General features: G+C 39.2%; 1 protein-coding gene across 1 annotated transcript in view; it reads right to left on the reverse strand.

Annotated features, from left to right (window-relative positions):
• Positions 1-201: 201 nt before the first annotated feature.
• Positions 202-25584, reverse strand: part of LOC149302311 (chloride channel protein 2-like) — a 30541-nt gene continuing 5158 nt past the window's right edge. Inside the window, exons 2-23 of the mRNA XM_089482414.1 lie at positions 20058-20214; positions 17612-17743; positions 16294-16422; positions 15605-15738; positions 15066-15143; positions 14549-14627; positions 14279-14404; positions 13839-13923; positions 12818-12919; positions 11857-11941; positions 11606-11761; positions 11217-11286; positions 9642-9752; positions 9336-9549; positions 8528-8661; positions 3440-3589; positions 2815-2916; positions 2663-2733; positions 1336-1377; positions 885-989; positions 620-706; positions 202-390 (exon numbers count right to left, since the gene is read on the reverse strand). Coding sequence (XP_089338540.1) covers positions 202-390; positions 620-706; positions 885-989; positions 1336-1377; positions 2663-2733; positions 2815-2916; positions 3440-3589; positions 8528-8661; positions 9336-9549; positions 9642-9752; positions 11217-11286; positions 11606-11761; positions 11857-11941; positions 12818-12919; positions 13839-13923; positions 14279-14404; positions 14549-14627; positions 15066-15143; positions 15605-15738; positions 16294-16422; positions 17612-17743; positions 20058-20214 — 2538 coding nt within the window. The remainder of the gene's footprint in view (positions 391-619; positions 707-884; positions 990-1335; positions 1378-2662; positions 2734-2814; positions 2917-3439; positions 3590-8527; positions 8662-9335; positions 9550-9641; positions 9753-11216; positions 11287-11605; positions 11762-11856; positions 11942-12817; positions 12920-13838; positions 13924-14278; positions 14405-14548; positions 14628-15065; positions 15144-15604; positions 15739-16293; positions 16423-17611; positions 17744-20057; positions 20215-25584) is intronic.

Here is a 25584-nt window from a genome sequence, read left to right on the forward strand (position 1 = left end):
AATTCCTCTGGTCATCACAAGCTTGGAGTTCACCTCGGTGGGAAGCAATACAGCACTCTAGAAGGTAGATCAAGTAATGGTAACCAAACTATTGCATCCCTCCTGTGCTCCAAGTGGAAGACACTGTGTGACACATCATCATCCTCAATATGGCAGGGTGGTGAATGAGCTTGAGATCAAGGGGATATGAAAGACACTCTGTCATTTATCATCACTGTCAGATGGACTGGATTCACGAGGAAGGAGATGACGACGACTCCTCTCCCACAGTTTGGTGATATTAGTGGTCTCTGTCTCGCTGCTACTGGTTACGCTGTCTCTGAAGCTTGCAAGAGGTGGGCGCACCTTTGCTCCTTTGACAGTCACTGAACCCTCAATGGCCTTACGGAGCTGTAAATATAAGAATGTACCCTTGAAATATTTACAATATCCAAGCATTAAGTATTACATGTGCATTGCATATCAGTGACATCACATGGCACAATAGATATACCATTCATGCATACGTCCACCTACTACTTCTAAGACCTTTCACATAGAGTTACACCGCCTCTTCCACTGCTAAACAGTTATGAAATATTTCCCTTTTCTTCTATGTTTTTGGGCTGAAAGTCATTACCTCTCTCAGTGTCACCATTCCAATAAGGCGTCCTATGCTGGTCACATACGCATGGTCCATCCCAAGTAAGGAGAAAACTGTGTGTGCCTAAGGAAAGGATGACTGTAAGCGAATAATACTGGAGGGATATTTAGTTAAATGGGAGCAGAAGTGAAAGAAACTTGGATTAGGAAAATAGAGAAAATAAAAGGAAAACTACATGTTACAGTGGCCTGTAAGGTTGCAGAAAATATAAACAAAGGATGGCGCTGTGAAATTTTAGTACCTTGTGTAGAGAGGTTCTTTCCACCAGCTGGAAGGGTGCCGGGTCTATTTTGCAGTTGTTAAAATTGATTGGTTCATCTAGTTGAACCTCCTCCCATTCTAAAATCTGATTAAAAAAAGCCAAGTGAGAAATCCAAATCCCGCCATTTAAATAACATCCCCTACCAAAGGCATTGACAAGATGCCACTGGCTTCAGGCCTGAGCCCAGCCATGAGTTAAGATATCAGGCAGCATGCTAGTAGTAACCAAGCAGCCCCTTTTTGCTTCAGTATTTGTTAGAAAAACAAGTACCAGTCTAACACACAAATCCCATTGTTGAAATGTCCCTAATCAGCAGGCAGTGCCCATGTGGCTATAACTAATGCACAAGCAGAGAAACCTCATCTCACGCCAATCACCAAAATTAGCCACATTGAAGGGATTCTTTTAATTGTTCCAATAAATCACTCACCTGTGACTGAGTCATGGTGTCCATCTCTTCCATGTCTTCGCCCTGTAACAGAGTAATCTTAATGAAAGTGTATAGCCATAAAAATGAGCTGAGATCATCACTTACATGAAAGTACCCCCTCCAACCTTCCTATGCTGTGCAGTGTATTCCCAAAGAAAATCTCTGCAGAGACACATGGACTTGGCGCTCTCTAACTGATGGTATGTTAACATGTTAAGCAAGCTATGAACAGAACCTGGTAGGGTTCATTTCTGAACCCTATCACTAGGGGGAATGCATGGAGAACCTGCGCCAGGATTTAGTGTTGCTGCTTGTCAAGATGAAAAATGAGTAGAATTTGATTCACTGATAGCTGGGAAAATAACAGGTGTTACCGAACTTTAAAAAACCACCCAGCCCTAGTTCCAGGTAAAATTAATTTTCCATTTTACTCCACTCATTTATGCATTGGTAATTTTTAGTTATATATATATTTTTTTCAAATCACACTTCTGTCTTTTTCTTTTTTCACCTGTGTGTTCCTACTTTCAGCAACCAATCACATGTATGCCAGCTAAACTTTGATTGGCTGTCATTGATCTTAATTGGAGTTCAGCTGCAACTGACTTCAATGGAAGCGCTACGGCACATGTGCGAGAAGCATACTGAAGTACGCTTCCTGCATTCAGTGGGAAGTGCAGTGGGAAGTGGGAGTGCAGTAAAATGTTTAAGAGCCCGTAAGAATTTGGGGGACTAGATTCTGCCATTTTTTCATTTCCTATTTTCCCTAAGGCACAATGTGAAAGAACATGCCACAAAATGTCAATCATGCCTGACTTTCCCTGGCAGTGTGAGACAACAGCCATCCTGCTGCTGCAAGGCCACAACACCAAAAATGTTTGCTAAGAAAGCGTCATGGGGGGATGTGGTTCAACAACAGCTGGATAGTTACCTGTTGGCTACCCCGTTATCCAGTGCCTTTCATAACTTACCTGTACTACATATGTGTGTGCGATAAGTTAACTTTTAGTTCATTATACGTCCTAGTACAGAATATGGAGCTTTCCAGCACTTACCCCCATGCCAAGTTGTGGTCGTTTGGATTTTAATTTTGTGGGAGACTCGGGATTCACGGGAGACTTTTGTGTTAGCAACAACATAGGAGAAAAAAAATGATGGGAACTAAGTTGTGAGCATGAATGAAGAAGGGGCTGTGACGAACAGTGTTAAACTGCAGAAAAACAGAGGATGAAGGTCAAACAGAAGGTATAATGAAGAGCAATAAAAATATATAGAAGCAATCGGCAATGAAGGGTGAAAGGCATAGTTGTAGGGTATAGGTTCTGACCTCTATCTGATCGCTGAAATCTCTGGCACAGAAGATGCTCTTCAAGGCATTCACAGAGTTTTCTGAATCATCTGTACAGAAAGAAAATCTAATGTTCACACTCCTGCTTCGTAGTAGGGGTTGGCATGCTTATGCCAAGCCCTTTAACATACCTGGTTGTTGGTCCGACATGCTACTGGTGTTTCGCTTAAGAGCTGGCTTTAGAGGTTTTCGACTCTCCCCCCGAGATGGTGAAAATGTGGTCTGCTCTGTTGCTATCTGTGGGACAAAAATGATAATGAAAACATACTAAATGCATACTTAAAGATGCTACACATAACTCCTGAATTGGCATTTATAGAATTATATACAGGCTTCCTGAACCAGGTGATCTTTTGAAAGAAGATGAAGTCTCAATAGTTAGGAACTTTGATTCCATAGCTAATTGTCAACACAACGCTCTGGACACCTTCTATGAATAGTGCTTATTATTTCTAGGCTTACATTAGCTTTGCCTGTAGTGCGAATTGCAGGAGGTCACTCAAACTACAGAACATATAGTAGATATGTAATGGAATTTCTGACACTTCAGAAACAGTTCACATATATAAATACTCCATTCAATACTGAATATACAGAGCATGCATACAAAAAACAAGACTTCATGTCTTTAAAAAAATTCAAAAGGGCCCTCCTCATGTAAAAGATCCAACAATTGTGAAGAATATAATTCTTTATGCATAGCTCACATTTACTACTAAGAAACATTCACAGCTGACACACACAGAACATGGATACAGACCTGAAATCGCACAGTGCTCTCAGATGGTTTCTTTCCCCCGTGTTCTATGTCACAAAGTTGCTGCAGGCGCCGTTTTCTGCTGAGCTGAAACCGCAGCAGAGCCATCAGCTGAGAGCGGTCAATGGAGCCCAACAAGATCATGGACTCTAGAATGAAAGAAAAGTGATCCTAGAATTTGATCTGTAGGAAAACAACCTTTCTTGGCTACTAAAAGTATATAAATGTGACTCAATATTTCTCACTCCCAAATGCCAGACACATTTGACCAGCTCTGCATTTGTCATTAAGTGTTATTTTGTGCTTTCTCCTTGTCCGATGCAACCTTTCATTTCTACTCCATACAAACCATGAGCACACAGAGCAAGCGGCAAAACAAAGTAATCGCAGGAGCAATGGGATGGTGTACCTTATTTTTTTCTTCCACATGCTTACTATGTACTAAGCCAATGCAGGTTTAATCAGGGGATACTAAACTGAATGTGTATATATTGCTTTGTATAAAACTAGAAATACTTTCCCACCTTACAGACAGACAGGAAAAAATATGTGAAGCTGTATCTACAGTAGAGTTTGTAAATAGAATACTCGCAGTCCCTTAGCTGGAACTGAGATTGAGTTTCATATACTTTATTAATCTAGTTAATTGCTGTCTATGCACTTTCTAATATCAGCTGACTACATCATCCAAGACCTTTAATTCAATTAGTTTGCACTGTTTACTAGAAACCATTAAATACTTGAGAGCTATATTTATTACAGAGAACCGTAGATTATTGTTGCCCTGTTACATTTTACAAAACCAATGCTGTACAGGAAATTTCAAAAAAGGGATTTTGTGGTTTTCGTCCACGTTATGCCGAAAATAATGAGTACATGAAAATAAATGCTATTTGTTTCCTCATCTAATCCACCTCTGGAAAACCAATATGTTCCAGAATGTACACTAAACTCTTCTGGTGTGTCTAAATAACACAAACTATGTGTAAATGTGCCGTTTAATTTTTTTTTTTTTTTAAATCACTTAAAAAAAATAAAAAAATTAATGCAATACTACATATTTTTTCCAACTTCAATAAAACGACATAAAAGTAAATAGCAGATCAAATTATTCATACACTAGAGGAATCCCAAATGCAAAACTAACCGCTCCGTTATCGATATTCAATGGTGCGCATACAACGCTAATGAGGCATGTGCTTATGCAGCCTACACACCAATCTCCATGCCACTTAGGTTGGAGATAATTTGCTTACATCCTCCGTAGTACCGTATTTGCTCGATTATAAGAAGAGGTTTTTTTCAGAGCAAATGCTCTGAAAAATACCCCTCGTCTTATAATCGAGGTCGTCTTCTAATCAGACATAAAAAAATGTCCGCTGGGGCCAGGCTGCTTACCGGTGCTTTGGTCGCGAGCAGCGTATCTTCTAGCAGCAGGAGAACAGGAAGTTAGTAGAGTGTCACATAATTCTGCCTCCCCCCTCCTTCCTCTGGGGGCGGGGCCAGAGAAGTTGCTCGCACAGCCGGGCCCCTGCAGAAGTCTTCGAGTGAGAGATCTGCAGTTCAGGTAAGGGGGTGGGGGAGGGTTTTTGTGATTAATGTGTGAAGTATGCGTGATTAATGGAATGAATGAGTATTTAAATGTTCGTGAATGAGTGTGTGTGTGATAGCATGAATGTGTAAGGGTGGTGGTGGTGGTAGCATGGCATAGGGAGGCTGTACTCACACTCCTATCATACCCAGGTTCCAGCATGTACTGGCTGCCTTGACTTGATAGGAGTGTGATTGCTGTTAGCAGTTATATATATATATATATATATATATACATACACACCTCCAGAAATGCCTTTTAACCCCCTATATGCCACTCTGCCCCACTCTGGCATATAGGGGGTTAAAAGGCATATCATGGGGCAGAGTGGCATATAGGAGGGTATAAGACATTTCTGGAGGCAGAGTGGCATATAGAGGGTTAAAAGGCACATCATGGGGCAGAGTGGCAAATAGGGGGTATGAGGCATTTCTGGGGGCAGAGTGGCAACCCTGGGGGCAGATGTGCATAACTGGGGGGCAGGTTGGAAAATAAAAAAATATATATTTTTCTCAATCATAGCATTTATTAAATATGAATTTTTTTACATGAATTAATATTTACTAGTAAAACTTTTTTTCCTATAGGGTAGTCTTATATTCAGGCTTTTTGTTTTTTTCCTAAATTAATATTTAGATTTTGGGGGGCCGTCTTATAATCGAGCAAATACGGTATTATTTTCAGTTCAAAAGTTTTAATATAAATTCCAACCACACCTTTACTATTCTTACAGAATTTAAGTAAAGCCACCCCACCCCCACACAAAATTGTTATGCCGCACAGCGAGAGGATCACTGAAAAGTATACAACTCTTATTCCTGTTGCTGTGGTGACCAGGCATTTTCTGTTACCATAGTAACAAGAAAACCGGCTGGATGAATAAAAGGAGAATCATCGTGCATAACACCGACACTGTCAGGTCAGAACCGACACTGTATAGAGTCATATCATTACCATTTAATGTTTTTATAAATATCACAATTTTTTAAAACATTGAATCGATTTCCAATTGTGCCTCAAAAGAGAAAAAAAAATAAATTTTATACTCAAAAATTATATCTCACTGGATCAATAAGTCATAACTAATCCTGTCCTTATAGCCAACTTTATCCCCATATATTCTTCTTTGCTTAAACATCCTCTGCACATACTTAAAAGGCATCCTTTGAATTTGATAGAAATATGTGGGTCGTGAATTCCATATCTTTGCAGTTATTACTATAAAGAATTTTTTTGGATGCTTTAAGTGAGAATTCTGTCTTTAAGTCAGAATGGATGACCTCTTGTTCTTTTAATGAAAAGGTCTTCAGACAGGGGCTGGTATTGTCCATGTAGTTGTATAATTATGAAAGCCACCGACCAGCTAAAAAACTTAAAAGGAGCAGTCTTGTCCCCCAATTTTGTAATACAAATTCCAGTACATCTGAATGAAAGCCAATGGATTCTACTGCAAGCAAATCTGTGCAGACATTCTTTAATGATTTGAGCTACAAAATTAGACTTCTGCTCCCCGGCTGCCTTTAGTGAAACCAGAAAGTATAAGCAGGGAGCATACGCATGTATGCATCCAGGACGTGTTCTGTAACACTCCTATACTAGTCAATGGCAGCTGAGCTCCCACTTCACTTAAAAGCTTCATGACATTCCATGGCGTCATGATAAAAGTGGCCCAAAAATCTATCATGACGGCATAGAAGGTCATCTAAAGTAAAAGAAATTAAAAAGTCTATCAACAGGTTGCCAACCGATCTATACTTTGATCACATCATCTCTTTCTTTTTTTTTAGACGCCAACCTTTGCTTTTATCAGCCAAGCTGATAAGGGTGATGGTAGTTGTGGCCCACACAAGCTGAAGGCTGGCATTCTTGACAAAATGTATCTTTATCTAAACTGTGTTTGTACAAAGTATTATCGTTTAACCCCTTATTTTCTGCGTGCTGTTACACAGGGAAATAAAGTGTCATGTAGGGCATCCAGTACATTTAAAAAATATGCAAAAACCTAAGCATGCAGGGTACTTCTGAAATCTGGAGATTTAGCTGAATAAATTTTGGTGGGTTTTTCTGCAGTTACGTGCAATCTGTGCAAACAAAAATTAAACGTTATGGCTCCCTTTGCCTGAGATTTGTGGCCAATAAGGTCTAAAAGCTCCTAGTGAAATACCTAGGCTGTCTTTTTTCCAAAAATACATACTCTTGCAGAGGTATTTAGAGTTGGCGAGCTGCAAAATAGTCTCATATGAGATACAAACCTCACAGAATTTTAAGATTTCCAGTCTGAATAAGGCAACCCACATGTTTCATTTAGTGCTAAGTAACCATTAAAAAAAACCCCGATTTAATATTATGTATAATTCATACAAAATGTTGGAACTTAACATATATATAAAGAAATGGTATCAACAGAAAGCTCTGTTTTTTAAGAACCCCCCCCAATATATACATTTGTGTAGGTACACAAAAAAATTGAAAAAGGAGACAGTGTAAAAATGAGTCTAAAGTCTAAAGGTTTTTGGGCACAAAACCCCCCGAGTAAATATGGTGTTAAAGCAGTCGGAAAAGCAGCAGGCAATTGCACGTATATTAGCTGATCAGTCCTTTTATTCATTTTATTTGATGTGAAAATAGGGCTGGTGCGGCCCTTTTCACGTACAAATAAGTGTATATGATCAAACACTAAAATGGAAAGCTTAGCCACAGAGCCATTCCATACACATATTTATAACAGCAGGGCTGCCCTGACACAGTTTAGGTTTAGTATCAAATAAGTTGTACAGTTGCTAAAAGCCTCAGAGAAACACTTATAACTAAAGAAATGATAGTTTAGCAAAGGAAGCTCAGCTGCATAAACACCCCACGGAATTATTTAAACTACATTAAAAAGGCAAAAAATAGCTATGCAGTTGATATTCCGCCCTTTGCTACAGGGCAAAAGAGGCATCTGCCAGGAGCCAAGGACACATACACAGCGGCCACTTACGACACTTCCGTGTGATGCCCCAATGTATTCAAATTCAAATGCAGGTGAAGGCAATATTAATTTTAATTAATTACTGTGCTTAATACGTTCCAGAGTTTGTATTGGGAATAATTATAAGCCTATTGGTACAAATACAATTTTATTGGATTCTTCTACAGATTCTTCCACAATCCAAAAAATTATTGGATTCAGGCATTCTCCCCAATGTACAGGCCTTTATTTCCAGTAAGCCATGAGATCAGCCCACACGTTTAATGGAGAAGTCAACCAGGCATACTGGCCACTGTGTCCCCTTATTCCTAGTATGGCAATATTCAAGCAATCCCCATAGCCAAGCCTTTTCTTTGTTAATGTATCGCGTATAATGGTTTTTATTTCTAGGAAATGGGACATTACATTACAGTCATGGCCCATGTCATGTAGTGCTAACTATAGAGCAACTCATATAGCCAGAAATTAAAAAGGAGACTTTCCTCTCACAGGCTTACCTTTAGAAACATAAAAAAAGAAACTTACCCGCAGTCTCCACCAGAGCCAGGCTTTTTAACCGACAGTTTGATAACAGCTCTCGAAGATCCCGGTACTTTGAATTCAGAGTGACAAAGGGGACATTTCTAAGCATTATGTCCTCAACCCGCACATTATACCTCCTGTAGATACAAAAAATATACAAATACATACATTGGTCGGTAGCATCCTTTCTCCCAAATCCATTGTGGGACATCGCTGCACTAAAGGAGAGCATTAAGGGTACTTTCAGACGAGCAGAGGACACATTGTCCTGTTTTCTCTCCTGCCTTATTATACATATTTGATTGTCCCATTCCACCCTTACATTCCAATACTACTCCATCAAGTGCTATTCATCAGCAGTCAGGCCCGCTGTCCTGAAGATAAGGCCCCTCTCATACCCGCAGCAGTGCCTTGGTGTTCCTGGTCAGAGGTTTACAACCATTAGATGCCACCATTATTTACTCTGTTATTATTTATATGGGGCCTGATGGAGGATCCTACCCTATTCAGGCCTGGAGGATTGACCAACAACAATTGACCAACCTTGACCAACGATATAGCGCATTGTTTCAAAACATCAATTCACAGTTTGGCCTACAGCACTCTTAACAATGCAGGCTCTCCATAAATCTCACAACACACTGTGACAGAACTTTCATTTTTCCCTCTCATGCTGGCTCCATTTTAATACAAGGCCCCCAATACATCAGAGCTCTTGCACCCTGTATTAACATGATCATATCTCTCAAAAGGAAATGCATCTTTTGTATCAATTTACTACTATCATTGCATCTCAAAAGGATGTACTTACTCTTGATGTCCCCAGCCTAGTTCTGGCAAGTACGGCAATTTCTTTATACGAATAATACTGTCATAGAGTGATGGCTGCAGGCTCTGAGCCACTGCATTTGCCAAGATGACAGCGATCATGACGGGCAAAATGTGAGAGATCTGCCCTGTAAGCTCGAATACAATGACAGCTGTAGACACTGTGTGTGTCACCGCTCCAGAGAGAGCCGCAGCACCTAGTTCATAGAGGGAAAAACAAAGGATAATTAAAAGTGAAAATCCTATAGAATACGAGAAAATTTATTTTAGCGTAGCTTTGAGTCCTTACCAACAACCGCATAACCCCCAGGTACAATCCTGTATGTGCTTCCATCAGTATGAATACCATCTGGAAACCATACTGCCATACTCTCGCCAACCAACCTGCCAAATGCAGCACCTGCAGGGATGGTAATTTGACGGACACAGAGAAATACTGATGAGGGTTCAAAAAGATCAATAAAGCACAAAACAGACGAAAATGGATCATATTCATCTTTAAATTAAGCACACTAAAACACTCACCATATGAATATACATGTGTTTGTATGTGTGTACTTGTGCTCTGGCCTTGTTGGAGCTAATCAAAAGGTTAATTAAATTGAGAATGCACATTGAGACATAGAGTGTATGTATTAAGAGCAACCATGGAACAACAGTGGAGCAATTGTCAAGAGCATTCCATTATCTCCCATGGCAAATTTGTCACTTTTACTACTTTGCGCTGAAATTGCTGGAAAGATACATCTGCGAAACTTTTTAACAGAATTAAATACAGGGGAGAAAGAACATATGATTTCATTACATTTAACCCCAAGACGCCAGAACAATGTTGGAACTAGGGTATCTGAATCTGTGAATCACCTCTAATAGTGCTGGCTGCATATATAAGTGGTACACAGGTATTTGAATGTTCACTAGTCTGCATGTGTGTTATTTGTGTTATGTCCTGATAATGCGGTTCTGTGCACTCCCAAAACATTGAAACAGTCCGATTAAAGATTTACTATTTGGATTCATTGGTACGCAACCACCTTATTCTACATTGCCCCTAGTGCTAAGGAGTGTGCCGGTATCTACCTTATATAAAAGCATACACAGGTGGGACACTCACAAACAAATCAAAGATTTGAAGAGTTGACCTTGACGTTACCGTTGTCAGGGTTAGTATGCTATGGGAAAAAAGACAAATTGCTTTCTAAACTTTTATATAAAACTAAGTTCTGCTACAATCTGATCAGTGCAGAACTGAACTGATCAGTGCATGTAGACTTTGCCAAAGTGATCATGGATCAAAAGACATGAGTTCACTATATCAGCAAAGCCTGCCATGCCTCATATAAATCTGCAAACAAACTACTATGTGGGATCGGCAACAAGCCCCCTCTTAAATAGTGATGTATAATATAATCTATTTATGGAAGTAGGGAATGTGTTTCTTAGTATTATTACAACAGAAGTTTCACTGTTGCACATTTAAACAGTTTGCACAAATAGCAGAAATAAAATGTTCTGCCAACTCACATCTTGATACAAATCCCAGTTTATCATACATATGCATAACCATCTGTTTTTAAAGTGGAAATCCACAGTGCAATGTAAAGTGTGCCAACATATCTTGGAGCCTGTGGACCAAAAAGCCTAATTCCACCCTTACCAAGAATTGTACAAAAAAACAAAACAAAATGATTGCATGGAAAAATAAACTGCAAATGAGGGCATTAATGCCCTTTGGGTGTATAGCCCAGCTTGCTTCACTAGATGAACTGCAAATGTGATGTGTAGATTGTGACACATGGAGGACACTGGCATGATAATGTTGCATATGAAAAATATGTTACTTTGTCCGGGACTGACAACTCACCAATCACAAAGACAGGCATGAACGCTCCACACGGTACAGGAATCGTAGTCGCCAGAGCTGACATCCAAAACTATTAGAGAGAGAATGATTGGTCAGAGAAAAAGAAATATATAAAGTGGATTTAGATGAATGTTTACAGCTACAAACATTCCTAACACTGTTAATCGCGAGAGTCATACTTTAAAGAAAGTGTGCTTGACATGTGGAATGGCTTCGCAGCACAAAGCAAACCATATGGGGGTAAATAGGGTAACTAGACACACACATATAGAAGTCTGCCATTATTTATGATTACGTCTCGGGTTTAGATACAAACATAAGTGGTAGGTTAAATGTTTTACAATAAAACATATCAGTCCACTGGAACACTGCATAGGTGTCTCACTGACCTTCATAACAATGAATATGACCAGAGTGACAAAGACGTTGGTTTTCGGGTGTTTCCAGGCGCTGGTGAAACCCTTGTACGTAAAGTCCTCAGAGATGCCCTGCTGAGCCCATGTGGAGTTATCAAAAAGTGTTACCAATGTCTCCTTCTGTGTTAGCTAAAATGTATGCAAACAGGCAGTTAGGATGTGACAAGAAACTTTGCATCCTTCCCTCTAGCTTTAGCTTCATCCCACCACAGCTAGGCACTGACCTGTCCAGCCATGAATTGTCCAAATCCTGGTGGGAATGTAAGGGACGATATAAGCAGCGTGACCAGAGCAGGATACAGCAGACGCCTAAGGGTTTGAAAGACAAAGATAAAAAGGATGGCAGTCAGAAAGCTGATGGACAGAGAGACAAACAATCTAAATGTAGAAGACAGCAAGGGAAGAAACCGCCAACATAGAATGACTTCAGCAGTTATGTACCCTTTTACTAATGTGGTCCTCGGACTACAACTGGTACAAGGACATCATATAATGGCAAACAAAACAAGCATACTGTACAGCAGTATGTACAACATATGCAGGCTCCCTTTATCTTGCATATCAGGTCTGTCATAACCTGCCTACACAGTAAAGCTCTGTGCAAACCACTGATGCTACAAGAATAAATAATATCCTTAAAGAGGATAGTTTACTATCTGCTCTGGTCATTCATTTCAGATTCAGTATTGCATTTAAAGAGGCCAACATTTTTAGTTTGACAAATACTAGGTGGTAGGGAGTTCGATAGTTGGGCTTTGGTTCATGATGTGATAGTAGAGAGGGATCCAACATGAACACAGTGCAGATGATTATGGATTATAAGTACAATGGGGAAGGAAGGCCATGTCTGCACTTATAAATAGCCATCAAAACATACATGCATCTACACTTCTTGACTAAAGAAGCACCATCTGAGCCACCTCGCCAGTTTCATGAAGTTGCCTTTTCCATCTCAATCATATTTCTTTGCCATTCCGGACTAGATTTTGGCTAACAATTTCAAGCAAGGGTTACTTGTACACTGTCCCCAATTTAAAACCATACAATATACCTCCTAATTCTTCTCCTGTGCATATATTTCAATGGATGAGATTACATGAGGTCCTTAGACTATTATCCAAAATCAAATATTATTAATTCACTCAATGTACACTTTCACACAAAGCTATTCCTCATGTAACTCACTTTTTCATTAGAAATTTGTTGATTGTCTTCTGTTTCCTCATGAACTCAACAATCTTCCGATTGAGATACACAAACAAAGCACCGCCGAATCCACTGGCAATCCTGAGGGATTGGAACCGATTTGCAGATTACCAATGGAACAGAAGATCAGTGAAATAAAAAACTACTGGTTAACAATTAGCTGCCAGCTAGCAAAATAGAGAGAGAAAGACAGGCAGCCAGAAAAAAGATATAGTGTTGGTGCAGCAGGACAGACTAAGTGGCATTTTGACAGTAGATCAGTGGCAATGGACCTAGCTAATCTTCTCATTCACCTTACGTTTTCAAAGTAATTCAGTTGACAAAAGTAGGAAAAAAGGGACAGACAGAGATGGATCAGTTGTAGAGAATACCAGTGGAAGGAACGTCACTGTAGAAGAGACAGCTCTATGTTTTGAGGCCACTTGAAATCTTTGCTTAGGGCCCTTATCTCGAGTACAAGTGATAAAAGGGATAACTACACATAACTTAAAAGGAACACAGTTCTGCAAAAGGTCTATTAAGAACCAAATACATTATAGTGATACCAATTAAGGAGGAAGGGACCCTTAAATCAATGGGGGCCCTAAACTGCTGTTCAATCTGTTTATATATTAGTGCAGTCTGTGGATATAAGGCCAGCAGGATAGCAACTAGATGATGGCAAGGAGATGTTAGATGATCAATAGAAAAATGTGTGTGTGATCATCAGGAATAGCAGAACACCAAATGATACGACAACCAGGAGGTAGGAGTAGAACACAAATTGCACAGGAATATTTTATAAAAAAAGGACAATTCTAGAAACAGGTTGAAGAAAAAAAAAATATAGAAAGACATGAAGACATTTCTAAATATTTGTAAACTGACATAAGCAAAATAAAAAGTGAAATATGATGTGTTGTGCGTGTCAGAACTAAAAAAAGAGTGTATACAGAGTATGTTGCACAGCTGCCACTTGTGAAGAACATTAAGTCTTCAAGTATCACCCTATAGTACTCACCCAATCACAGCAAAAGCCGGGAGTTCCTGTAGGTCGAATGGGAAGTCGAGACGAAAGCGAGTTTTAAATAGTGCAGTGATTGTCTCTGAGTAGGAAATCACAGAAAAAGAATTATCCCAAATTGCAACACAAAATAATGCTAAAATAATCATACAGATAAGAAAATGAGAAGAACCTTATATAGACAAAGAAAGTAATAGTGATCATGTGCAGATAATAAAGCCCAGAAAAAAAAAGGAAAGGTATAACAATAAATGACCCAAAGGAAGAATTAAAAAATTACGAAAACAAAATAACAATGGGAAATCAGAAACAATTGCGAATTTAAGTTTTAATAACAAAGGCAGAAAATTAAATAAAAAGATAGTAATAATAAGACAGCAGAAAGTGAACCAGAGAAAGACCTGACAGTGTTCAGCATGATCTGGAGCTGTGTGTACCCTCATCTTTGTTCCACACGGCGAGAACTCGAAATATGAACGCACTAAATGTGGCAGCAAAGAAGCCACGCCAGTAATTTCTTACAGCAAAAAACGTAGAGGTGACTTCAATACTGAACAGGACACCTAGAGTAAAAGACGTATTGGTGATGCATTGCTACAAACATTGTTTCCAGCCAACACCCTTTCCTCTATACTTTCAGAAACTAATTTTAAACACAGACTTGACTTTTTAGATCATTCACATGTCCACGCTCAGAAGAACCTCACCTCCGATGGGAGCAGCAAAGCAGCATCCAACTCCTACAGCGCAGGCTGCAGCCAACATCTCAATGTTACGCGATTCATTCTGAGACAGCAAGTTATATACAAGTAAATATATAGTATTACCTCACAGTGTTGGTCCTACACTGGGGTGTTAGACCTCAATATCTCATTGAAGGAGAGAAGAAGATGTGAGAAACATTTATATACACAAAGGGATTTAACAAAGCCCAGGAGGGAAGTTGAATTCAAAGAAGGAGAGCAGAAGAGGTTGAAATCTAAAACTAGAAGGCTAGATGCTTAGATGTAAGTAAGGATGTTTTACTTTACTTCGGGTGGGGGGGGGCTTAGAACACAACATTTTGAGGACCTTCATCATCAACAAAGACCCTTAACAGAACATATCCATTCACTTCACTGGAAAGGATGGTTCTCTCTAACTTAGTTCTACATCTGTAAGAGGTGCAATATCCCATTCAGCAGGAGTCCGCTCTTTACAGAGATACACACAGTTAGAACTTACCTCATATATTCCTCCAAACAGAGACATGAACTTGCTAAGCAAGGAAGCACACAAACTGGCAATGTGAACAAATGGGCCCTGTGGAAATGAGGTAAGACCATCAGTTTCATTCAAGTCATTCTATCAAGTAAAGGGTTTAGATCATTGGTGAATGTGGTTTAAGTGGCTTCATGAAATAGATGCAAATTTAGATATTTTGTGGCCATAAAAAGTATAAAGGGCCACTCTAAACCACATTTTTCAATACAAAAATGAAAATAATTAAATGCGATTTTTAAAGAGTGTTTAACTGGCATACACGTATTTGGCTGATGTTCAATTCACAAGTATGCAAGCTGAAATTATCTTGATTTAAATGGGACTGAATTTGCAGGAACCGTGTATCCTTCTTCATTAGCGGAAGAAAGGGTTGAGGAAAATGAGACTGAAGTGTGCAACAATAGAATGCCTGCACAGCTATATATGCAATAAAATGAATTAGTCCAGAATGCATTTTACTTATAAAGTAAGTGGTGATTGTATGTACCAATAGAACTTACCTCCTTGCCCAGTGGCATCCCACTGCCAAGGGCACAGGTCAGCCCGATCACTTTGGCAATGAATGTTTTTATAGTGAGGTATTCTTTCAGCACCACCCCACGAAGGATAGTCTTCATTTCTGGAATACCAGAACCTGGGAAAGAGCAGTGAAATCATAAATGGGACAAGACAAGCCAACAGAACAAGTACAGACCATGAGGAACTGAGAAGGCATGATCTGGTTCTGCCTATGGTACGGTTCAGTCTTACAGTTAAATGCCACTAAAAAAAAATATTTGGTTTTCCCCACAATCAGCCCTTTCCTGAAGATGGTGCTACGTTTGATTATAGCAGATTGCGAAAATGCAAGGAGTTTTCAGGCTGCAGATAAGATTTTCATATCAGAGTCAGAGGAGGTATCAGTTACAATAACCAATGTATAAGATATTTTTTTTTAAACCGTCTTTTGTGATTTTGTAAAGTGAGAAATCCGGATGTAAAGTATATGTTGCGGAAAATATAGTAAAACTTGTATTGGATACTATGGTAATTAGACAATATAAGCACTATCAGAGTTACCTTTATACATAAAAACCCAATGTCACATTGTAAAGAACTGAACTTATAATGACTGGTTATGGTTTTTTTCCACATCACTTTTTAAATGAATGTCCAATAGAATGATGCTATACATAGACAACACACTTGCCTACAGCCTGCGGAGCAAGTATCTGTGTAAACCCGGCAGAGAATGTTATCAACACCACAGGATATGTGATCCAGGCCAAGTACTGCAAGAAAACATTATTTTCCAAGCCACCATACATCCACTTGTGAGCTGAGAGGGAAGAAAAAAAGACAATGGTCAGAACACAAGATTACTAACAGAGAGCAGAATGAAGAGGAAAAAAAACATCATTATAGTAACATACGTGGATCGTCTCTAAATTCCAGAGCGTGTAAAGTGCTGTCCTGCAGTATGTATAATCAATTATGAGTTGTACAAGTGGTCATCCTACCTGCCATCCATTCTTATCCCTCAGACAGAGGTTTGCTGAGGGCCAAATCTAAGTGGCTAAATATAGGTTTAAGAAAGCGTCTAATAAGGAATATACAGCGTGTCTGCATAGCATATTTACTGCTTGCACAGGGCAAGTGAGAGTTGTCATATGATGTACCGTACAAACAAGCATTTTGTAGTGTATGAGTTAAATGACAGATTAAATATTGTAGAACAATTTTCATATGTTCAGAAGATGAAATTGATTGGACATCCTCTAATAAATCAAAAAAAAAAATTACACAAGATATATTATAATTACTACAATGAATTGATGCCGGGAAAATAAAGATAAAAGCATATTAGTATAAAGTAAATAGATATCTAACTAAATCATTACCACTTTCATCTAATGACTTACAAGAAAAAAAAATTATAGCGTATTTAGGATTCATTATGGGGATTATAATATATTTTTAGTAATTTTTTTTTTTAACAGTTTTATTAAAAAAGTTTTATTCGATTTATGATAAGGAGTACAACCAATTTTATCTTTTGACTATATTTCTCGGGATACCCCCATGTTTTCCGATTGGATATTATGATAATGATGAATTAAAATTAAGTTTGTCGTTTTATCTTGGGGCTAGGTAGTAAACAGTTTTGATATACCCTAACCTTCATCTCCTTTTTATTTATTTTTTTAACTTTGTGGGTTAAATCTTTATCATGCATGGTCATTTATCATTTAACTATTTTGGTTGCATTGATTAAGACAAATACATTCCACATTCTGGCAAGCACCAACCTTCTAGATGGTTGTGTTGGACATACTTGCTGCCGACCACAAGTCTGCTTTGATCACCACAATTCTGATGTATTTCAGTTCTTTAGTTAGTTGCATGAAATTGTTAAAATTCCAGGGTTGGAATAACCCTGGAACTTAATAAAGGAACCGAAATATACCAAATGTGCAGTTCTTAATACAGCATCATGAGTATTTTGGCACATAACCATTGATTCTCACCTTGGAGGCAAACAGCGATTGTGAAGTCCATGGCCCAGCTCACTAGTGCCATCAGCAAGCCCAGGAGAATGAGGAATATCCAGTCCTCCCCAACACGAGACAGCAGAAGCCGCTGAGAGTGCACACAGCAGACTGAAAAAGCAAGAGCTGCTGAGAGTGCATGTAGCAGACTTAAAAAGCAAGAACCATTGAGTGCTTATAGCAGGGAGGAATATCAAGAGCCACATTGTGCAAATCAATGAATGAAGATGCAAACTATAAGGGCAAGCAATACACTAAGAAAGCCCAAGTTGTTGTGCATGTGGATCATTAAGAAAGTATGAGTAACTGGGCACACATGGAAAAAAGGGAAGGCATAGCCAGCTCAGAAGTGAATGGAAGTATACCCAATAAGATATGGAAACGAAACCACTTATGCAAGGTACCAGCTCATGGCAGATCGCAAAAGCCAATCAAAGTGCTCAACACATACAGAGAATGCATGAACAAGTTTCTCACCTCTTTCTTAGTAGATTGATAAAGCAGGAGCCACTGAAAGTGCACACAGGAGACTGAGAAAAGAATCACTAAACGTGCACAACTGCGCACCAGGAACAAAAACTGATGGAAGTGTGCAAAGCAAACCTACAATGGTCACAAAGCAAGAAGCTAAAAGGGCACCAAGGAAGTTTACACGATAAGCTTGGACATATGGAACACAAAATAAGGACCTAAGAACGTTTAGGCATCAGACAGAATAAGTTTTCCCTGTTAGAGGACCAACCAAGCCTGAGAATGAGCAGATAGGAACATAACCTACAGAGTGCAGAAACAGAAAGTTTCAATGTGCACATCGTTGGCTCAGAAGCAAGAGAATAGGGTTATGTCCAAAGGCGTTAAGAGAATAGGGTTATGTCCAAAGGCGTTAAGAGAATAGGGTTATGTCCAAAGGCGTTAAGAGAATAGGGTTATGTCCAAAGGCGTTACAAACTACCAAAGGAAAAGCAAAATCTTCACTAAAATTAAAACTCATCCTTAAATGGAGCTAGAATTTAAAAAAAAAAAGTAAGAAAAACACCATTAGTGAAATAAGATGCAGAGTTGAGTTTGATTCAGTATATGCAATATTTTAAATTACAAAAAAATGTAGAATGATACTAAGTATTAGTTACAAATGAACCCCTTCATTCCACTTTGTTCCGTATCAGGGTACTATTTTTACTAAATGCATTTTTCTGACTTTTTACTCCAGTTCCAGTAAAAGTTAAGTGTCAATTCTAGGGAAGATTATGGTAGCATATAATATTATGGAGGTTTAGTTCTCAATACAAGATACAGACATGCGTGGCTATGTATTCTGTTCTGCACAAAGGTGTCACAATCAAGAAGAAAAAAAAAAAGGTATTTTGTGAATTCTTTTTTATAGACATCCCAAAATTAGGTTTAATTCACAAGACACAAAATTATATTATACAATTGTGGGTGTATTATATATAAATATTTTTGCATCATACTAAATTAATCATCACCACCTAAGTGGCAGTATCATATTTGGCCACAGTCGCAGTATTGCATCTTCAGGTAGAAAGGCCAGTGGTTTATACACACCAATATCCTGCGAGCACAGCTTTAGGCATTGCACCTACGCATACTGGCAACACCTTTACACATAATCCTCTATAAGGGTGCAACAGACAGGTAATTCAAATTTAGATTACAAACCAAAAACGGAGAGTGCAAGAAATAATACAAGGGAATGGAGAAAGTGGTTAATGCAAGAACCAATGCACTTCAAAAGTGGAATTTACAGAATATGGAATCTGCAAACAAATTCGATGTACAAGAAACAGCCATAAGCAGCCATGCATGCAAGTGTATAAAAAATTACAGATGTATCTCAGTCTATGTGCTTAGATAGCGCCTACATCCTGCATTCAAATACTTCCAGCTAAAATAAGATACATTACTCAATACTTCATGTTAAAATTACTATGAGAGCGGCAAAAATACCAATATAATACATAACATTTACTAACCTACTACATTAAAATCTCTCTCTCTCTCTCTTTATATATATATATATATATATATATATATATATATATATATATATATATATGTATATATCTTGTTGTGGTATTGCACAGAATAAAACTTCACCTGTTGGGAAGGATGGAAACACCCAAAAAACAAGGCGTGAGTGGAAACACTGTCTAACCTTTTAATAGGCAACTTAAAAAAACAAAAACTAAAGGAAGCCATGCTTATACAGATATATTTTCTGATTCGCCTTGAAAATATCCCTACTCCCATAATCATCCTCATTGAATTCCTATAACTTAAATATAGGGATCAAGCCCCCGCATACTATCTTTAACCTAAAAGTACCCAAGGCACATCTAGTTTTCACACCAACCATGCTGAACTTTACACACACACACACACTTGCGAGGACGCTCATACGTACTTCTGCATTTGGCACAACGACTTTCATCATATTCTCTCAGCTCTGCCCCTCGCGGTTTGTCCTCTAGGCTTGGTTTGCGCAGGTCCTTTTCTAGACGGATCCGGGCAGCCTCCTCTTTGGCGTATACTCCAAGGTCCTGAGTGTATCGACCATACATCTGAAAGACAATATATAAAGAATTGCAAAATTCAGATACTGTTATTTTACTATGACCACAATCAGGGCATAATCTACAGAATATGTGGTATTATACCTGGGCTGGGCATTTTCACACAGATCTTTAAAGCTGGTCCCATGGACTGCCCATGGAGAGGCTATGACAATAAACCATAAAGTATCATCAAAACCCCACTCTTATGAATCTATTCACTACACTGATTTTCTCATCAATGATTGCATAATGGACAATTACATCCCTGACTGGATTTTGGGAACTCTAAGAGAGAATAAAAGTGCCAGGACTGCCCCATCTTAGCCAGTCAAGGGGTATAACAAACAAAAGCTTTTATTATATCTATATTATATATATATATATATATATTTAAAATGTTATACATATTTTATAAATATGCAGTGGATAAATGTATTTTTTTATTTCATGACCTTGAATCACTGCTAAAACAAAAATTCACCCAACTGTACCATCAATTTAAGGCCATAATCTCAACACATCCATCACAGCCGCTGTTAGCCTGCATAGTGCAAGATCTCCCTCCAGTGGTAGCAAAGACAATCTTCTTAACTCATTCTAAAAACACGCACAGCATGTGTCCATCTTCCAAACAAACCAAATCAACAGTACTCTTATTTATCGCGGTTATTAAAGTTGTGACAGGAGTTTTTCAAGATAGCCAAAGCCCCGTTGTCTGCTCAAACCGCATGCAAGTCTTAAATAAACACCTCCTAGGAAGCACAAGCTTTGTAACTCACGGCTTGTGTCCACCTACCACATCTGTAACCAACAGTCCCAACCATTTGCAGTGATATTAGTAAGAATTATTTCAGTTTATTCTTAAGCCACAAAACCCTGGTTCATTCCCTTATTACCTCTTGCCTTGACTATTGAAACCTATATCATCCATATGAAAAAGTAATTGCCCCCCTAAACCTAATCATTTGTTGTGTCATTGCCAGTTTGTGATAACCGGCAATGAGTCTTTTAGGTCGCTGTAGAGGAATTTTGGCCACTCTTCTTGCCAAGCCACATTGGAGGGTTTTCAAACATTGACTGCCTTTTTAAGGTCTTGCCACAGTGTGCTCAATCGAAAGTAAAGACTTTGACTAGGTAACTCAAAAACCTGATTTTTTTATTTTCCAGTCAATTCCCAGGTGGACTTGCTTGTGTGCTTCGTATATATCAGCTGCTGCATAACCCAACTGTGCTTGAGCTTAAGGTCACAAACTGATGGCTGGACATTCTCCTTCAGGATTTTCTCACAGAAAGCAGAATTAATGGTTTCATTCCATTGTGGAAGGTCGCCCAGGTCCTGAAGCACCAGAGCTGCCCCAGACCATCGCACTACTACCACACTAAATGGCAGTAATCATGCATCTAGTGAAATTAAATCAATTAAATATAGTTCATTTGTGCATTTAGTAACTAAAGGGGCAATTACGTTTTAACATAGAGCCAGAAATCATAATTTTAAAAAAAAATAAAAAATGTGTTTACTCAGGTTGTCTTTGTCTAATATTAAAATTAGTTCGATGATCTGATATATTTAAGTGTGACAAATATGCAAAACAGAAGAAATCAGAAAGGGGCTAACACTAACTTTCACTAATACAACTCCCACATCCATCTACCACACTCTCTCCCACCTTTCTAAATACATTTATACCTCATTCAGTTTGCCTTAGTTTGTAAATTCTAGTCTTCTCATTCTCCTTGAATATGTTTACTGTAAGAAGTGCCGTGTAAACTGCTGATGCTATATAAAACAATAATAATCTGTCTAGTATTTAACTAGCATGATGGGTATTATAATATGTATGGTATAACAGTCTCTCAATGCTCAATGTTCCCCATTTATTTTGAAGTTTCACAACCATCAGTAACACTAACTGGCTAGGTGATGTCCTAGCCAAGAAATCTTGAATAAAATACACAAACATGCAATACGATAATATGTAGTAAGTCATAGGAAAACATTGTACAACACAACATGACCATGTATATGTGTATAAACAGCCAATACCGAGCTGTGTTGCCATGTTCTTTTTAGAGAGAAGAATATGTCTCCAGGCAACTCTTCCAAACAAGCCATACTTGATTAGTTATCTTCTAATTGTACTGTCATAAACTTTAACATGATAACTGAGGCCTGTAGAGTGTGAAATGTAACTCTTGAGCATTGCACGGTCTGACCTTGGGAAGTCCACTCCTGGGAAGATTGGCAACTGTCTTGAATGTTTTCCACTTTTGAATGATCTTTCTCACTGTAGAATGGTGGGCTTAACATTTTTTGGAAATGGCCTTATAACCCTTCCCAGACTGATGGGCAGCAACAATTGCTCTAAGGTCATTGCTGATGTCTTTCCTCCTTGGCATTGCGTTAACACACACACACCTGAATGCTCCAGACCAGCAAACTGATAAAATCTCAACTTTTATAGAGGTGGTTACCCTTGCTGCTGATCAAATAATCAAGGGAATTTGATTAGCAGCACCTTCTGCTACTTAGCAAATTAATTCCTATGGAAGCAGGGTGTACTTAGTTTTTTCACACATGGCTTCTCCATTTTGGCTTTATTTTTGTTGGGGGGCAAAGGCAAACTCTGTCCCCAATTTCCTATAGGCATCTTTGTGACTAAATAGCTTCCCATAGTCCCATGTTTAGCGACAAAGATGCCTATGGGAAACTGGGGGCAAAGGCAAATTCTGTTCCCAGTTTCCCATAGGCCTATTTGTCACTAAACATGGGACTATGGGAAGCTATTTAGTGACAAAGATGCCTATGGGAAACTGGGGACAGAGTTAATTAATGGGATTAAAAGTATGCACTCGTGCTTTTTTGTGTGGGTGCAGGGCAAAGTGCTGGGGCAAAGCGAGGGCTAGGGTAAAGTGTGGGTGCAGGCAGTGGCGGAACTACCGGGGTCGCAGGGGTCGCGGCTGCGACCGGGCCCCGGCGGCAGGGGGGCCCAAGCCAAGGGGCCGCCCGAAATCTTTTTTCCGTTTTTTTTTTTTTTTTTTAAATAAGGCAGGGGCGGGCCAAATGCGGCCCGCGAGACCTCGAGGTGCGGCCCGCATAAGATCGGCAGCCAGGGCAACCGATCTTACGCGAGCCGCACCTCAAGCCCTGCTACTTACTTGTGGGAGGGTCTTCTGGACTGCACAGAGGAAGCGGAGTTCACGTGACATCCTACTTCCTCTGTGCTTTAGCAGAGAAGGCAGAGGGAGGCCGCGCCCCCTGCTGAAGTGAGCGGCATCGAGGAGCTGCAGTGCAGGTAAGGGGGTGGGGAGGGTGTTTGAATGAGGGTGTAAGTGCTGGAACCTAGGCATGATGGGACTGTGATTGCTGTTAGCAATCACACTCCTATCATGCCAAGTCAGCCGGTACATGCTGAAACCTAGCCAGCTGCCCCCCTTGTGTAGTGATGCCAGCAGTATGGGGTCTGCACTTACAGCCACCCTGTACCAGCATGTACTGGCTGACTTGGCATGATAGGAGTGTGATTGCTAACAGCAATCACAGTCCCATCATGCCTAGGTACCAGCATTTACTGGTTGCCTGGGTATGATAGGAGTGTGATTGCTGTTAGCAATCACACTCCTATCATGCCAAGTCATATTGCTAATTTTGTCCAATTGTGTGTTACCTACTTTTATTAAACATGTGAGTTTTTATTATTATTTTTAAAGGTGGGGGTCATTTTCGGTTTTGGCTAAGTGAACCCTGAATGTTTTGGTCCAGAATTTTCATTTTAGTTCATCCCTAGAATAAATCTAGGGAATCCTGAATTTGTAGTCGCAAATCTTTCAAGGCCCAGAAATCAGTGAGAGGAAGAGTAAAGGTTTTGTGTCATTTTACTTTATTTTAATCTGCATATTTTATTAAAGGCCATATTTTTTGTCACAGTGAAAAATGAGTGCGGCCCGCGCACGTATACAATTCTGATGAAGTGGCCCACTGCAGAAAAAAATTGGACACCCCTGGATTATGCCCTTTGTACATGCGCCCCTTTTTCTTAGATTTTTTTACAGATATGATTCAATATGTAAATTGAATTTGTTGAAAAAAAATTGTTGGGTAAAAATCATGTTTTTTTGGGGGGGGTGAGGGGGCCCTTAACAGATTCTCGCACCCGGGCCCTGAGGCGTCTAGTTACGCCCCTGGGTGCAGGGCAAAGTGCTGGGGCAAAGTGTGAGTGTAGGGCAAAAAAAAAGTCCTGGCTCCTAACTTTTTTAACTGGCTCCTAGATTTAAAAAAAATTTGTCAAACCCTGATTTTAACTATACTTTTCTCCTGTTTTTCCAACGGCTAACACGGTACTCCCTCATCTGGCCTTAATCCTCAGAGATCCGAAATAGGGCTATGAAAATATCGACATGCAAATAAGACTATGGAAATGCTGGCGTCTCCCACACAACTCCAACTCATAAACGATTACTCATTAGAACACACATTCGCAGCATACAACTCAGACAAAAAGACTGAAGCACAGAGGGTAGGCGTTGGACTTCCATATGAAATTATTTTAACTTTTTCAGCTCCGGAACACATTACAATCTGGCTAAAATGTAGCTGTGGAACTAAAAAAAACAAACAAGTGACTAACCCCACTATTGTTAATACTGACAACAATCAGCCTCATATATGTCCAGCACACAGTCAGAAGACCTGGAAGCCCTTGAGAGACAAGTTACTCTGTTAATAGAGGCACTGCCACAACTGCACTGCACACTGTGTATTATCAGGACGGACACACACACATTTTGTTTCCATTGTATGGTCCACCACACAATTAGACATCCTAGTGATAAATATAGATCCTCAGATACACAAAGCAATACAAAAATATATACATCTGCATTGTTTGCTCTTATATTATAGTCGTGTTTCTAATCCCATGCAATGTCATTAGTTCTACTCGTGTTACTTAAGGGGCTTGGTCTCATACCAAAGTCATACACAGGGCATGTTTGCAACGTCCTATAGCACTCTTTATAAGGTCATAGCTGGTCAGCGTAGGCAAACATCAAGCTGGAAAAAACACATTGTATGATAACTACACATTGTTCTCGGGTACCTGTAAAACTTAACCTAGTACCTTTCTAAGCTTATCACAAATCAATCACATTATCACAGTGCAGAAAATATATTGATTTATATAACGCCACCATTGTACAATGAGGTCTAAGATGAAAAAAGGGGCCATCAAATTTAACTATCTATCTTGATGCTCTCATTGTAGAAGGGCAGACTGAAAATAAATTAATGATGGGGAGATAATATAAATCCTGAACAGGAATTTGGGATGGCTATACATAGAGGATGGTATCTAGCATTACTTCTATTCACCAATG

This window comes from Sceloporus occidentalis, unplaced genomic scaffold, assembly GCF_023333645.1.
Source record: "Sceloporus occidentalis isolate IW3139 unplaced genomic scaffold, rSceOcc1.0.p SCAF_19, whole genome shotgun sequence".
Lineage (NCBI taxonomy): Eukaryota > Metazoa > Chordata > Lepidosauria > Squamata > Phrynosomatidae > Sceloporus > Sceloporus occidentalis.